This window comes from Rhineura floridana, chromosome 3 (genome assembly GCF_030035675.1).
Source record: "Rhineura floridana isolate rRhiFlo1 chromosome 3, rRhiFlo1.hap2, whole genome shotgun sequence".
In the NCBI taxonomy this organism is placed as follows: Eukaryota; Metazoa; Chordata; class Lepidosauria; order Squamata; family Rhineuridae; genus Rhineura; species Rhineura floridana.
In genome coordinates this window covers 150,632,908-150,648,431 of record NC_084482.1, presented here as the reverse complement: position 1 = coordinate 150,648,431, position 15,524 = coordinate 150,632,908, and the positions used below count along the sequence as shown (strand labels likewise).

General features: G+C 43.6%; 1 protein-coding gene across 6 annotated transcripts in view; it reads right to left on the bottom strand.

Annotated features, from left to right (window-relative positions):
• The window catches only part of COL7A1 (collagen type VII alpha 1 chain), a 201,752-nt gene that overhangs the window by 165,388 nt on the left and 20,840 nt on the right, over nucleotides 1–15,524 (bottom strand). For 5 of the 6 annotated variants that reach the window (XM_061618340.1, XM_061618339.1, XM_061618342.1 and 2 more), the window contains exons 3-9: nucleotides 10,041–10,221; nucleotides 8,836–8,995; nucleotides 7,342–7,435; nucleotides 5,631–5,789; nucleotides 4,854–5,017; nucleotides 4,405–4,534; nucleotides 1,203–1,322 (exon numbers count right to left, since the gene is read on the bottom strand). In XM_061618340.1, the coding sequence (XP_061474324.1) occupies nucleotides 1,203–1,322; nucleotides 4,405–4,534; nucleotides 4,854–5,017; nucleotides 5,631–5,789; nucleotides 7,342–7,435; nucleotides 8,836–8,995; nucleotides 10,041–10,221 (1,008 nt within the window). Of the gene's footprint in view, nucleotides 1–146; nucleotides 227–1,202; nucleotides 1,323–4,404; nucleotides 4,535–4,853; nucleotides 5,018–5,630; nucleotides 5,790–7,341; nucleotides 7,436–8,835; nucleotides 8,996–10,040; nucleotides 10,222–15,524 lie in introns of those variants that run through there. The other variant, XM_061618343.1, reaches the window with a different exon arrangement.

The window sequence follows — 15,524 nt, the reverse complement described above, 5'->3', positions numbered from 1 at the left end:
TGCCAGAACACAGAACATAAACTTCACCAACAAGAGCTCTCTCCCAAGATTAGTGTAGGGCTGTGCTGTGCTCATGTAAAGCCCAGCATGGTTGAGTTTCTCTCTTCCATACAACAGCCTACTTTCCACCAAAGAATACTACTCACCCTCCTGCCAAAGCTGGAGTTCTGATAGCCAAGGGAAACATAATCATTCCCTCCCATTTCATCTTGGATATAAAATCAGGAGACTTTTTAGTATTTTCCAAAGTTGCTTCTCAGTCTCTCTTAGGACCAAATGGACAACACATTAGCTTAAACATATGACCACTGCCAACAACCCACGTCTCCTCCCTGAATCTTTTTGTAACATCCAGCTAAACCAAATGCATGATGGGTGTGATGTCATCAGCATGTCCAATGATGCTGCATTAAGCATCTGCTTTAACTATAATATTACAGGAAGGTGCAGGAAGAGGATGTGGAGTAGTGGGCGCCACGCATGCAAGGGAGCATCATGTTTGGCTCACATGCTTTTCTGCTTAGGTTACTTTGCAATTAGAAATACTGCTGGATTTTCTGCCCGAGGGAGGAAGTCCTATCATGGATAGAAGTGTAGACTGTCTCCTTTTACCACAGCAGTCCTAATTGTCCAAGTATTTCTTTTTAAAAGAGAGAGAGAGCCACATGAGAGATGAGGAATTATCAGCCAACACGAGTAAGGGATGAGTGGACACACAGAGCAGCCGTGCCTCAAATGTCCCTGTCTCCACCCTCTCCATCTCTGACTTTCCACCACTGAGCCAGAAAGTCTAAATAGTGCTTCTAAGAGTGTTCAGCTGAATGTGCTTAGAAGCCTCCCTGTGATTTGGATCCCTGTGTTATCAAGGTTCCTGATTGTGAGGAGTTTTCTAAGCATGCTCAGCCAAACACACTTAGAAGCCCCCTTTAGTCCTTCCCGCTTAACACAGAAAGGTTGGGGTGGAGGTGGCAGTGCACAAGAACACACTGGAAGCAGCATGTGTGGCCCCTAGTCACATTGGTATTCCCTGCTCAGAACATAGCACTCAAACAGAGCTCACAATGGAGGCTAAAGCAGCAGCCTTTAGCCTCTAGGAAGAATTCAGAGTAAACCTTTCTGCTTTTCTGCAGTGCCTCCACCTGACAACAGGACCCACAATATTTCTGATCAGTAAGTGCTGCCCTTTCATGCTCCTCACTAACCTCTGCCCACATATGTGAGCCTGTAGCCCTGTACAGCATCCAGACCAGCTGCCCAGGACAGCCTAAGGAAGGATGGTCCTGCTTCCAAGACTCGAAAATTTGTCACTCCGGACAGGATCTCTACAAGAGAAACATGGTTAAGTGTGTGTGGTGGGGAAAGGTTCACATGTGCCCTTCATTTGGGACTGAGACACACCATGGATGCAGGAGCAAGCAGGCTGCCTCAGTTGCCATAGTGTGTCAAGAGGAATCTCACCATAGGAGTCTGTTGAGTCAAGACTTAAAGTAAGAGTGAACAACTGAGGGACACCAGAGGCTGACATAACCATTAAGCTAACTTAGTTGGGTGGCACTCTCTGTATTTCAGATGGGTTTTGCGAGAAAAGGTCACATCTGCACAATACATTTATACCACTTTAACAGTCATGGTTTCCCACAAAGAATCCTGGGAAATGCAGTTTACTCCTCACAGAGCTACATTTCCCAGCACCCTGAAACAAACTACATTTCCCAGAATTCTTTGAGGAGGGGAAGCCATGTGATTTACATGTATGCTATGGATGTGACCTACAGTCCTCAGCCATTTCTAACTCAGGATTCAATTTCAATCCCAAACTGCAACAACTTTTTAATTTCTTTTTAAGCGTGTATGCCCATCTTTCTCCTTCCTTTTCCTGGCATTTCTTTTCTCTTTCTCCCCTCGCCCAACCATTCTCCTTCTCTTAAAATGCTAAGAAAAAGGTAGCAAAAAGAAAATGTTTACACCTTCATTGCTGGTGTAGCCCGTCAAGGTAGGACCAAAACTATTGTGAACAATTGTTATATGATCTAAATCCATGATGCTATACCTTCTGAAACCAAGAGCTATGGGTTTTGTGGGACGCACCAAGAGGGCATAACAAATTCTGTCAATCCCCTCCACACCACTACCCCCAGGTACAAAATCCAAGATGGGAACATTAATGTATTTATTTAGAAAATGATATCCAACCTTTCAGTAATAGATTCGCAAGGGAGGGAGGTCAATAAAAACTACTACTGCTACTACAAATAATAACAATAACAATAACGTCAAATTTATAATCTGTCCTTCCTCCCCAAAGGAAGCCCAGTGTGGCAAACAACTTTAAAACATCACTCTAACCACACTGAAGACAACAGTTAATATATGCAGTGTAAATATAACTATAACACAACAACAGTAGCATGATTAAAAATGCAGAGAGTAACAAAAACTGCACAAGCATCACAAAAGCAGAGTAAAACCAGATTCAACCAATATGTAGAGGAAAATAAAAAGGTCTTAGCCAGAGGGACATAGAAGTAGGAGCGAGGTAAGCCTCTCTAGGGAGAATATTCCAAGCGTGGGTGCTACAGCTAAAAAGGAACTGTCACCAGTTGTTAACTACCTAATTTCAGAAGGTAGGGACACCCAAAGGAGGGCCTCCAATTATGTTCTCACTGTACAGGCAAAGTATATGTGGGTGAAAGGCAATCCTTCACCTACTGGGTCCTAACCATATATGGCTTTAAAGGTCAGCAGGAGCTTTGCTTGCTACTTAAAGGACACAAGGCACAAGCCCATGAAGCAAATTTGCATATGATAATATATTTTCTACTGCTGTTTGAAAATCTTTAAAATGTTTCAATTACTTATTTTTATTGATAATTTTGTTTCTTGTAAACCGTTTAGAGGTTTTTTACAGTCAAGTGGGATATACATTTTGTTAAATAAAATTATATATGGAAAATTAAGATGGTGAATGGCTGGGGTCTCGCCAGCACTGTGCCCAACCACTAAAACAGCAATAAAACTGTAATAAAAAATAATAGTAATAAACAGTAATTAAAAACAGTTTTAAAAGGGGGAAGCAGTAAGGAGATCCAAGGCTCACCACAAAAGACCCTGGGCTCACCCTCCCCCCAGCCATCCCCTAACAATTCTCCTGAAGATCAGTAACAGCATTTTGGATTGTGCTTGGAAATGGGCCAGTAGCCAGTGTAGCAGTTTCAAAACAGGTGGGGTATACTCTTTTTGGCCAGTTCTGAACTAGCCATCCTAGGGTAAAAAATAATTTTGAAAGGTGTGGCATACATTTAATAATAATTTAAATAACTGAAGTTTCAAAGACTTCTTCCAAGGTAGTCCCATGTACAACACAGTGCAGTAATCTATTCAGAAGGTTACCATAGTGTGGGTATATCTGTGGCCAAGTTATCTCTCTCCAGGAGGGCTCACAATTGGTGCATGAGCCTTAGCTAGCAAAAAATGATATCTGCCACAGAGGCTGCTTGGGCCTGTAGTGAGAGATCAATGAAGAGTGCTAACAGTTGGCTTCTCTATTAGTGGTGATGATGCCCAGATCAAAAGTAATAGCAGCTTCAGCCACCTTCGTTATATCCATTGTTAGTCCTACTCAGAGGTAGACCCATTAAAATTAATGGACATGAGTAACTTAGAACTATTCATTTTAATAGGTCCATTCTGAGTAAAACATGCTTAGCGACAACCCCTTACATTTTATTTTCCTGAGCTTCCTCAAAGATACACAACAACTTCACAGACTAAAAATATGGAAATGGACTGCTTTCAAGTCGATCCCAACTTATGGCGACCCTATGAATAGGGTTTTCATGGTAAGTGGTATTCAGAGAAGGTTTACCATTGCCTCCTTCTGAGGCTGAGAGGCAGTGACTGGCCCAAGGTCAGCCAGTGAGCTTTGGGGCTGTGTGGGGATTCGAACCCTGGTCTCCCAGGTCGTAGTCCACCACCTTAAACACTACACCACACTGGCTCTCTTCACAGACTAAGGACCATTCATTAAAGCTCTTACTGCTGCAGTTGAACAAATTGTGGCTGCTTCACACACTACAATGGGTTGTATCCCACTGAGTTCTACTCAGAGTACCCCCCATGAATTAGTGAAGTTAGTTATGTCTCCTAACTCCAATGAGTCTACTCTGAGTAGGACTAGCACTGAATACAACCCAATATTCCTACACAGAAAGCTCTTCACACATAGGAAAACACATGAAATCCCCATGTAGATTATCACACATCATAGCACTACATGTGTGTCCTACACATAGGGAAATTCAAAGTAATCAGGCCCTTGTGAAGAATCACCACAAACAAGCGTAACAGGAAGTCTCAAAGAAGTCACAGAATAGTGGCATATCAAAGGCGAAAGTCTTTACTCACGGGTACGTCCTTTGCCAGACACAGATTCTCCAATGCTGTTGGCATATTGAGCAATAACTGTGACCAGGTAATCTGTTCCACTCCTCAAGCCATGTAGTACAGTATTCGTCTCACCAGGTCCCAAACCAATCTGCCCAATAGCAAGAATGCATGGGAAAACAGAGTCAGATAGTGTGACTAATGGATCACACCCCAGTCACATTGACAACAGCATTCGTGTCCATTTTGCTGCATGTGCATGAGGAGGAAGCCATGATTGCCAGTAGCCTCCTGTAATGAACCATACGTGGGACCAGACTTCTCTCCCCGCCATGAGTGACTGGGCTGTGGATGCAGCAGGAGCTCAATCATGCTGCAGAGGCACAGCAGTGGGGAATTAAGATTGCTCTCCCCATGGGACTTACTGCTAAGTAACATACATGGGACTGCACCGACAGAAAAGGACTCACCTCCTGCCTTTCAGCTGTTATTTGCTGCCCCAGGCCTGTGAGAGGCACATACTGGACTTTATAGCCTGTTACAGGACCTCCAGCTGTAGTCCAGCGGATCCTCAGCATGTCCATTCCCTGCTCCACAAAGACCAAGTTTGAGGGGCCGCCGTATGCCTCTGTGTCTTAAAGGGGAGGGGAGTAGAGAGGAGAAATCAAGCTTCCTTGCTGGCATATGCAGCTCACTACAAGCCCAATAGGTAAGGCCCAGAATTTCAGAAAAGAAATTCCCACCCACCAAAGCTGAAAAGATTTGTAGAATGATGAGTGAATTATATTGACACCAGCAGGCACTGGAGGGTCAGAAGACTGGATGCTACCCACACCCACAATGTAGATGTAGATGTACTGCCCTCAAGTCGATTCCGACTTATGGCGACCCTATGAATAGGGTTTTCATGAGGCCGAGAGGCAGTGACGGACCCAAGGTCACCCAGTGCGCTTCATGGCTATGTGGGGATTCGAACCCTGGTCTCCCAGGACGTAGTCCAACACCTTAACCACTACACCAAACTGGCTCTCACCCACACCCACAGGTTGAGGTTAACCAACACTGAGCTTAGGTCAGGCTCCTGGTGGAGTATCATATTGATTAGATCAGGAGCTTCCTCCAGGATGCATTTCCATGGAAACAGGACAGGCTGGGACTTAACCCTTGCAACCCTTGCCAGAGAGAGAGAGAATGAGAATCTACGCAGCATGTCAAAGCCAAGGGCCACCTGCCCTTGAACCTTTTACCTGTTGTCTGTGGGATGCCCCCTGTGCTGGCACACACCCTCCGTGACATCAATGGCAAGAGAGTGGAGAGAATTTTAAAGTCAGTGACATAGAAGAAAAAATCGTTGGTGGGAGTGGAAGCCACTGTGATGAGCTCCTTGCTGTCTGCATTCTTGATGCCTAAGCAGAGGAGAAAAGATGCACATAACAATCTTCTTCAACTGAGATCCTTCCTTAAGCAGCTGTTACATTCCCGCCTTCTTTGGGGCTTCCTAACCCTCTGCCTTTTCATACATAAGTGTTTGGTCTTTTCTGTGCTCGGTCCAGGGTGCAAAACAGGCCTTAATCGCTGATGAAGGCAAGAACATAGGAGCACAGTAAGCTGCCTTATATCAAGTCAGATCATTGGTCCATCTAGCTCAGTAATGTCACAGTGAAGGAAGAATTAGTATTGTCTACAAATCCTGGCAGCAGCTTAGGCAGAGAACTCTCCCAGGCCTACCTGGAGATGCCAGGGATTGAACCTGGAACCTTCTGCAAGCAAAGTAGATGATCTACCACCGAGATACACCCCTTCCCACCATGTAAGCATTCCAGTTGGGGGATTGATGTGACAGATACCCATGATGCCTATAATCAACACAAGGACTGTGCTAATCTCTTTCCAAATTGCACTTAGCAACTATAATGAAAAATCAGCAATGGTAGTGCCCAGCCCTCACACTAGTTGGCACTTCTTTGAGGAATCTTCCTCTTCCACCCTCATGTAATGCTACAGCCAAGATTGGTAATATTTCATGGTCTTGTTGATGATGGGACAATTGCACATGTTCATCATACAAAATCAGCTGTAATCTAGTGATTTGCCACTATTGAAGCATACCATTTGGGGGCCTATCTAAAGAAATCTGCTTGTTCAGGGTTTTTTTAAAAAAATGTTAAGAACATAAGAAGAGGCCTGCTGGATCAGGCCAATGGCCCATCTAGTCCAGCATCTTGTTCACAGTAGCCAACCAGATGCCTATGGGAAGCCCAAAAGCAAGACCTGAGTGCAGGACCACTTTCCCCTTCTGTGTGGTATTCAGAAGCATTCCACCTCAGACAACACAGGTAGAACCTAACCGTCATGGCAAGTAGCCACTGATAGCCTAATTATTCATTAAATTGTCTAATCCTCTTTTAAAGCTATCTGAGTTGGTGGCCATCACAACATCTTGTGGGAAAATAAATGTTGATGTCTTTATTGTTATTTTACTGACTAATCTCAGAAAAGGGCGGATTGACCCAATATGCATCAAAAGCATACTAAAGAGTGAGTTACTGAAGGTATCATGGGTTTTCCCCTATAACCATCTACATTAGTTAGCATAACAGCTGTGCAGCTGAATTGACCCTCATTTTTTAGTTTGCACCTCACAGGTTCACTCCAGATACAAGCACAATCTGTGAGAGAGGAAGACTGCCAGGACAGTAACTCTAGGAGGCCCATCACATGCCTGCAATGCTCCTGTCCCCTACCTAGGCCTAGTGTGGCAAGTAGGAACTGGTGTAGACACTAACCAGCACCGCCCACTTAGCTCTGCTTCCCCTGTCACAAAACTGGTACCAGGGTGAGGCAGGAGCTGGTGGGAGCCAGGGATTGAGGGAAGAGATGGCTGTATGAAGGGGGAACATCCCATGAATCCCTGATGGGTCCTAATGTCCACAGGATCTGACTGCAGGAGCCACTTACCCACAGCAAAGACTTTAATGCCTTGATCCTTTAGCTTTGATGCTGCCTGCTCAACTTCATCCTGAGACTTTCCATCTGTGATGAGGATACAGATCTGATGCGAAGAAGAGAAAGTAATAAAGCATGGAGATATCCCCAACACGGAGCCCCAGCTCAGTGCCTCTTTTTTAAATTTATATTGGTGCAAACATTTTGTATCCCTCACCTGAGCTTAATAGCTGAGATGAAGGAAGAATGGTGAGGAGTTGCCAGATGTGGTTTATTTTAGGGGAATGTGTATTATTCTGAACTGAGGGTAGCCACCACAAAATCCTTTTCATATGTTGCTGGACTCCAATGCCCACCAGCTTCAGCCAGCATGGCCAATGGTCAGGGATGATGGCAGTGGGGAGTCCAATAAAATCTGGAGGGCATAATGTTGGCTACTGCTGTTCTGGGCCATGTCTTTATAAAAGATGCAGCAGAATGTTCAAACACCCACAATTCCACAATCTACTTCTTTCAGAATATTTTTAGCCCTACATCCACAGATCTCAGGACAGGTTAGGTGTTTATCACAACACTAATACATCCAATCAAATAAAAAAGCTGGTAAAAATAAATTTAAAAACATGGTGTAAAACCAAGTATCAGACTAATGTGTCAAAAAATGCCCAGGCAAAAAGACAGATCTTAGCTAGGAACCTTGTGTGGAAGGACTACGAACCAGGTAAAACTCTCAGCACCCCTGCCTGCCTGTCCCCCACACGCCACGCATTGTGTCACCTGAGTGTATTGTTATTGTATGGCTATTTGTAGTTAATAAAAAGACAATAAAAAGTATAAATAAATAAATGACTTAGAATGTCAAAAGTGTTAGCACCTAGCATATTTCCAGAGGGAGGTATTTCATAATCAGAATGCTACCACATAGAAGGCTCTGTCCAATGTCATCACCCAATATATCAACTCTAGTGGTGGGACAACAAAGGCCTCCCCCCAACTCCCAATCTAAGGGCCTGGGCAGGCTGACATAGGCTAATATGCTGACTGATACAGAATAACTTGGATCAGCCTGTATGATCTCCTTGGCTCCACCTTCACTTAGATGTGAAAACACCCCACCAGGCCAAGTGATCACCAGCTGCCAATGAACAGGGAAACGTTTTTTGTGAGATACATGGACCCCAATTCGTTTAGGGTTTTAGCTCTAATATGTCTAAATTTGTTAAACCATATATAGTCTTATGTTTGTTGATGTCTTCCCTGTTCAAGATAGAAAGATTGCTCACAGAGTTCATATATGTTAGGAATTTAGGAGCTCTCTTGCTCTCTCTCCCCACCTTCCCAGAGACAGTCATAGTTAATGCTTTAGCTTCATAATATGCATGCTCCAGCATTGCCAGAGCCCAACAGAGGCCATCAAGAGTTGAGAGGTCCCATCACCATGTTGCCCTGATGCTTTGACAACTGCCTTCTGCCTCTGACCTGGCAAGAGAAGAGTGTAATTGTTACCTTTGGAACATTGGGCCGAATCTGACTGGCGTCAAAGAAGTTATCAGCCACATAGCGAAGGCCTGCACCCGTCCGTGTGTTCCCAGTCTTGTACTCCATCTCTCGGACAGCCCTCATCACTTCTGTCCCATTGCGGAATTTGGATAATGTGAACTCAGTCCTGGGATCAAAAGGAAAAGTAAGGGGGGGAGGGCAGGAGCAGAAATCACAATACTTTCTAGTGCATCTCTTGTGTGGCATCCACAGGATGAGTCACTTCCTTATGGATGGCTTGAGCATCACCAAATCATTTTTCAGAAAGGCCAAGTTGCAGTGGGCCCCTAAAGGAATTTCTCTAGATATAAATGGATCAGTTGGCTGTTCAGAAAAGAAAAAGGAGGTTATGTTGTAAACAGCTTTTTTATTTTTAAAGGGGAGTTTAGGTCTCAAGGGGACCTGAAAATAAAAACACAGGCATTCCAGAAACTTTTGTGCCCAGTAGAACCTACCAAAACCCCAGCCATTAGCCAGCTCTATGAATAGATAGGGCAGTAACTGTCTTTATTCCCTTGGGAACTCCTGAGGATCATACTCCAGGAATGCAGACCAGCTTTGATCACAAACTTACACTGAAGTTATATTATGACAATTGAAAGCTTCCCCAACTGGCTGACTTCCAGATGTTTTGGACTGTAACTCCCATCATCCCCAACCTCTTGTCATGCTGGCTGAGGATGATGGGAGTTGGAGTCCAACAACATCTGGAGAGCACTAGGTTGGGGAAGGCTACTCTATAGTAGCCTGTAAGACAGGAGTGACTGACATATGGTCCTCCAGATGAGGCTGGACTACAATTCTCATCATCTTTGACTATTAGCCATGTTGACTATGCTGATGGAATTTGAAGTCCAGCCACAAATACCTGGAGGATCATGGATTAACTACCCCTGCTATAAGAGGAGTTCTGCTGGATCAGACCAAGAGTTAGTCTAGTCTAGCAAGCAAACTCTTTCTAACAGTGGTCTGCCATATGCCTCTGGAAGCCTACAAGCAGGGCATGGAGGTAAGAATCCTCCCTTGTTGTTTGTCCTCAGCATCTGTCATTCAGCAATATACTGTCTCAGAACACAGAGGTTCCTTTTGACAATCATAGCCATTGAAAGACCAATCTTCCATGAATTTGCCTCATGTGAATAATGGTGGAGGGCAAGGAGAATGAGACTCACCTGGGGTCATTACTGTACTGCACAGCTCCAAAGCGCACCGCTCTCTCACCCACCACATTGACAAAAGGAGCAACCAGCCCCTCCATGAAGGCTCGGATCATTTGGAAGTTGCTCCTTCCAATGCTAGAGGATCCGTCCACCAGGAATACAACATCAGCCGTGTAGACATTTGTGCAGATCACTGTAAAATAATGGCCCACAGGTGAGAAGGTTCATCATAATGTGCAATACAGAAGCATGAGAGGCATCACATTTTGGACCAGAGGCTGGGTATGGCTGGCCTTACACCCTATTCTATATAGGCTAAAATCCCTTACCAGAAGCCTTTCAGGGAAGGTACTGTGTATTCTCAGGCTGGTGTCAAATTCTTTGCTACCATTTGCAGCAACTCACAAAGCAGACAGGAATACATCAGCATGTCAAATCAGGTGTCCTTTACACTAGCACCTCGTACCCACCACATTCCTTTGGAGTTAAATCATCAGAACAGCTAGCTTGGGGCTCCAGGTCCCACAGGGGCAGGCAGAACCACTTCTGTTCAATGGGCTCTTTCCCTCCTTGCACATCAAGTCTGTATGTAGATCTCTAAATTCTCAAGCCTCCATCCAATGGAAGGGGTGGGCAAAAAAGAGGAGACGCCAAACCTTTGCTTAGTAATCAGTGCAAGAGCAGAAAAAAAGGGAAAAAATACTGTAGGGAATATGGAGTGCTGTTTTCTATAAAAGAAGGCCCCTTTGCTACTTCCCTCCAAATACTGTATCAGAGGACCAATCATGGAGTGGAGCCCTACATTCCTGAAGTTGGAAAAGGTCTAATTTACACCAAAAAATTAAGATTTTTTTCCCCCATTGCCCAGTGCTATGGAAACGTTGAGTCTTTTTGATCATTGTAGAGAAACCAGCCCTTGACTCTTGTGGAGAGACAAGATGCTGAATTTCCACAGGGAGGGAAGGAGGGAGAGAGAGAGAGAGAGGTCTTCCCCTTGAACAGCAAGAAGAAGTTGGTGTACTGACACCCATGGGACGCTGAAAGAAACATGAGCGAGAGCAAAAAAGACTTTAGTTAGATAGCCAAGTACCTGTGTGTGTGGATCATCAGTCTGGAAACTCTCAGGTCAGAGTGAAGGCTGAGACAGACTGGTAGAGGAACGGTCACTAAGTGCAATGCACCTTCCTCAGCAAAATATGCACACCTACTCCTAACAGCATATCTTTGCCAAACCATCTTGAAGCAATGCCAGAGTGATTATCAGTGTTAAGTTGTGATTAGGGTAGGCAGAACCATCAAACATCTTGTCTGTTATGCTGTGGGATGGCAAAGCCATTTGGCAGATCTTCTTCCCTCACTCTTCACAGCTGCCAGGGAACTGTGACTCAAAATTCTCTGTGAACTGGGTATCTTGCACCAAAGGGAATCAAAGTCTAATGTAGGAAAGGCCTTTCAAGAGGAAAGGATCGAGTCAGACTATGCTCAACTTAGCACAGCCAAACCGTCAATCCTCCAGTTATCCCTCTGTACTTTCAGGCAGCTTTTAGTGCTATGCTATTCAGTCATTAATCTTCCATTGACAGCTACAAGTGACAATGTAGCAGACTTTCCACACTACCAGGGGTGCTGAATGGTGATAGGTTCACCTTCCTGATACATTGCTGCATGCCTTGAAATCATGTCACTTGGAAAATATGGAAGAATAGTGCTGCAGCTCTCTACTGCAGAGACTATACTTCCATCTCTCTACTGCAGAGACTATACTTCTCTTTCCCGCAAAGTGGGATTTTCTGCAGTCTGATTTGTTGTTGTTATGTGCCTTCAAGTCGATTACGACTTATGGCGACCCCATGAATCAGTGACCTCCAACAGCATCTGTCATGAACCACCCTGTTCAGAGCTTGTAAGTTCAGGTCTGTGGCTTCCTTTATGGAATCAATCCATCTCTTATTTGGTCTTCCTCTTTTTCTACTCCCTTCTGTTTTTCCCAGCGTTATTGTCTTTTCTAGTGAATCATGTCTTCTCATGATGTGTCCAAAGTATGATAACCTCCGTTTCATCATTTAAGCTTCTAGTGACAGTTCTGGTTTAATTTGTTCTAACACCCAATTATTTGTCTTTTTCACGGTCCATGGTATGCACATTGATTTTTCTTTTATCCGCTTATTTCACTGTCCAACTTTCACATCCATACACAGAGATTGGGAATACCATGGTCTGAATGATCCTGACTTTAGTGTTCAGTGATACATCATTGCATTTGAGGACCTTTTCTAGTTCTCTCACAGCTGCCCTCCCCAGTCCTAGCCTTCTTCTGATTTCTTGACTATTATCTCCATTTTGGTTAATGACTGTGCCGAGGTATTGATAATCCTTGACAATGTCCTCATTGTCAACTTTAAAGTTACATAAATCTTCTGTTGTCATTACTTTAATCTTTTTGACGTTCAGCTGTAGTCCTGCTTTCGTGCTTTCCCTACCCCTTTCATCAGCATTCGTTTCAACTCATTACTGGTTTCTGCTAGTAGTATGGTATCGTCTGCATATCTTAAATTACTGATATTTCTCCCTCCAATTTTCACACCTCCTTCATCTTGGTCCAATCCCGCTTTCCGTATGATATGTTCTGCGTATAGATTAAACAAATAGGGTGATAAAATACACCCCTGTCTCATACCCTTTCCTATTGGGAACCAATCATTTTCTCCATATTCTGTCCTTACAGTAGTCTCTTGTCCAGAGTATAGGTTGTGCATCAGGACCATCAGATGCTGTGGCACCCCTATTTCTTTTAAAGTATTCCATAGTTTTTCATGATCTACACAGTCAAAGGCTTTGCTGTGATCTATAAAGCACAGGGTGATTTTCTTCTGAAATTCCTTGGTCCATTCCATTATCCAAAGTATGTTTGCGATATGATCTCAGGTACCTCTTCCCTTTCTAAATCCAGCTTGGCCATCTGGCATTTCTCGCTCCATCTATGGTAAGAGCCTTTGTTGTAGAATCTTGAGCATTACTTTACTTGCATGGGATATTAAGGCAATAGTTTGATAATTACTGCATTCTCTGTGAACTGGGTATCTTGCACCACTGGGATCCCCTTTCTTTGGAATTGGGATATATATTGAACACTTCCAGTCTGTGGGCCATTGTTCAGTTTTCCATATTTCTTGACAATTTTTTGTCAAAATTTGGACAAATTCAGTCTCAGTAATGTGTAGCAACTCTATTGGTATGCCATCTATTCCTGGTGATTTGTTTCTTCCAAGTAATTTTAGATCAGCTTTCACCTCACATTTTTAAATTTCTGGTTCTTCATCATACGGTTCCTCCATGAATGAATCTGTCATCCTGGCATCTCTTTTATAGAGTTCTTCAGTGTATTGCTTCCATCTTCCTTTTATTTCATTTCGGTCAGTCAGTGTGTTCCCCAGTTGATTATTCAGCATCCCTACTCTTGGTTTAAATTTCCCTTTCATTTCTCTCATCTTTTGGAATAGGGCTCTTGTTCTTCCCATTTTGTTGTCCTCTTCTATTTCTATACAATAACTATTGTAATAGTTTTCTTTGTCCCTTCGTACTAGCCGCTGTATTGTTGCATTTAGGGTTCTGACCGTGTTTCTATCTCCTTTTGCTTTTGCTTTTGCTTTCCTTCTCTCTTTAACCATTTTAAGAGTTTCTTCATTCATCCATTGAGGCCTTTCTCTCTTTTTAACTAGAGGTATTGTCTTTACTATGAGGAATAACTGTCTGATGAGCTTGTTATGTGGATACCCCATAAAAAGAGGGTGAATAAAAAGTGGCAATTCTACATCAAAATGCCTAGTGTGGAAACACCCCACACAGGTACTTGAAAGCTCCTCTAAAGAATCCCCCCACCAAGAAATGGTGCTGTCATCACCTACCCTCCAACATTTCATGAATGAAAACAGGGACATTCTTCTAAACTTCTGTTTTTCTCAAAGCAAACATCAACACTTTTGCTCCCCACCACACACACAAAATGTTTTTGGGAATTCTTCACAACCGGCAACATGTTGCATTCACTTATTCTGCAGTAGCATGTTCCACACTGGCTTTGTATACAAACTGCTATACAGTATTAGTAAGCGGACTATTACATCTTAAAAATAACCACAACCATACACACACAGCTATTTTAATAGAATGTTTAGTTGTATGATAGATATTGTTGTACACAAGAATTACACATTCTGAAAAAATTAGTATCTTGATAATCGATTATTGAGGGGGTGCAGTGTAGTGTCATTTTATATTTTTGTAAGTACATATACTGGTATACACATTAGAGTTATTATTATATTATTATTATTATCTTTATTTTTACCCCGCCCTTTTTCCAAAGCTGGAACTCAGGGCGGCTTACAAATAAAAAACGAATACATATAATAAAAACATACAAAAACCTGCATTTAAAATTGAATTAAACTATATACGACATTAAAACATTTAAACATACACTTAAAATGGTTAAAAACAGTTTAAAGATAGTGCAATTAAGGCAGTAAAACAATACCGCACACCTCTTAAACGCTATGCTTAAACATCTTCTATTTCAAAGGCCTGTCGGAATAAAAAGGTCTTTACCTGCCGACAAAAGGACAGTAGGGAGGTGGTCATTCTTGCCTCCCTAGGAAGGGAGTTCCAAAGCCTGGGGGAAGCCACCGAAAAAGCCCTATCCTGCGTCCCCACCAATCGTGCTTGTGAAGGTGTTGGGACTGAGAGAAGGGCCTCTCCTGAAGATCTCAGGGCCCGGGCAAGCTCATATAGGGAGATACGGTCTGACAAATAGCCTGGACCTAGGCCGTATAGGGCTTTATAGGTCATAACCAGCACTTTGAATTGTGCCCGGAAGTAAACTGGGAGCCAGTGGAGCTGTTGTAACAGGGGGGTTGTATGATCCCTGTAATCAGCGCCAGTTAACATTCTGGCTGCAGCTCGTTGTACCAATTGAAGCTTCCAAGCAGTCTTCAAAGGCAGCCCCATGTAGAGCGCGTTACAGTAATCTAAACGGGATGTAACTAAGGCATGTGTCACCATAGCCAGATCAGGCTTCTCCAGGAACGGGCGCAGTTGGCGTACTAGTCTTAGCTGTGCAAAAGCCCTCCTGGCCACTGCAGACACCTGGACCTCCAAATTTAAGGCTGAGTCCAGGAGAACACCCAAACTGCGAACCTGTGTCTTCAGGGGGAGTGTAACCCCAGCCAGCACAGGCTGAATCCCTATTCCCTGATCTGCCTTTCGACTGACCAGGAGCACCTCTGTCTTGTCTAGATTAAGCTTCAGTTTGTTCACCCTCATCCAATCCATCACTGTTGCCAGGCACCGGTTCAGAACCAAGACAGCTTTCTTGGTGTTAGGTGGAAAGGAGAAACAGAGTTGGGTGTCATCAGCATACTGATGGCACCAAACCCCAAACCCTCGGACAACCTCTCCCAGCAGTTTCATGTAGATGTTGAATAACATGGGGGACAG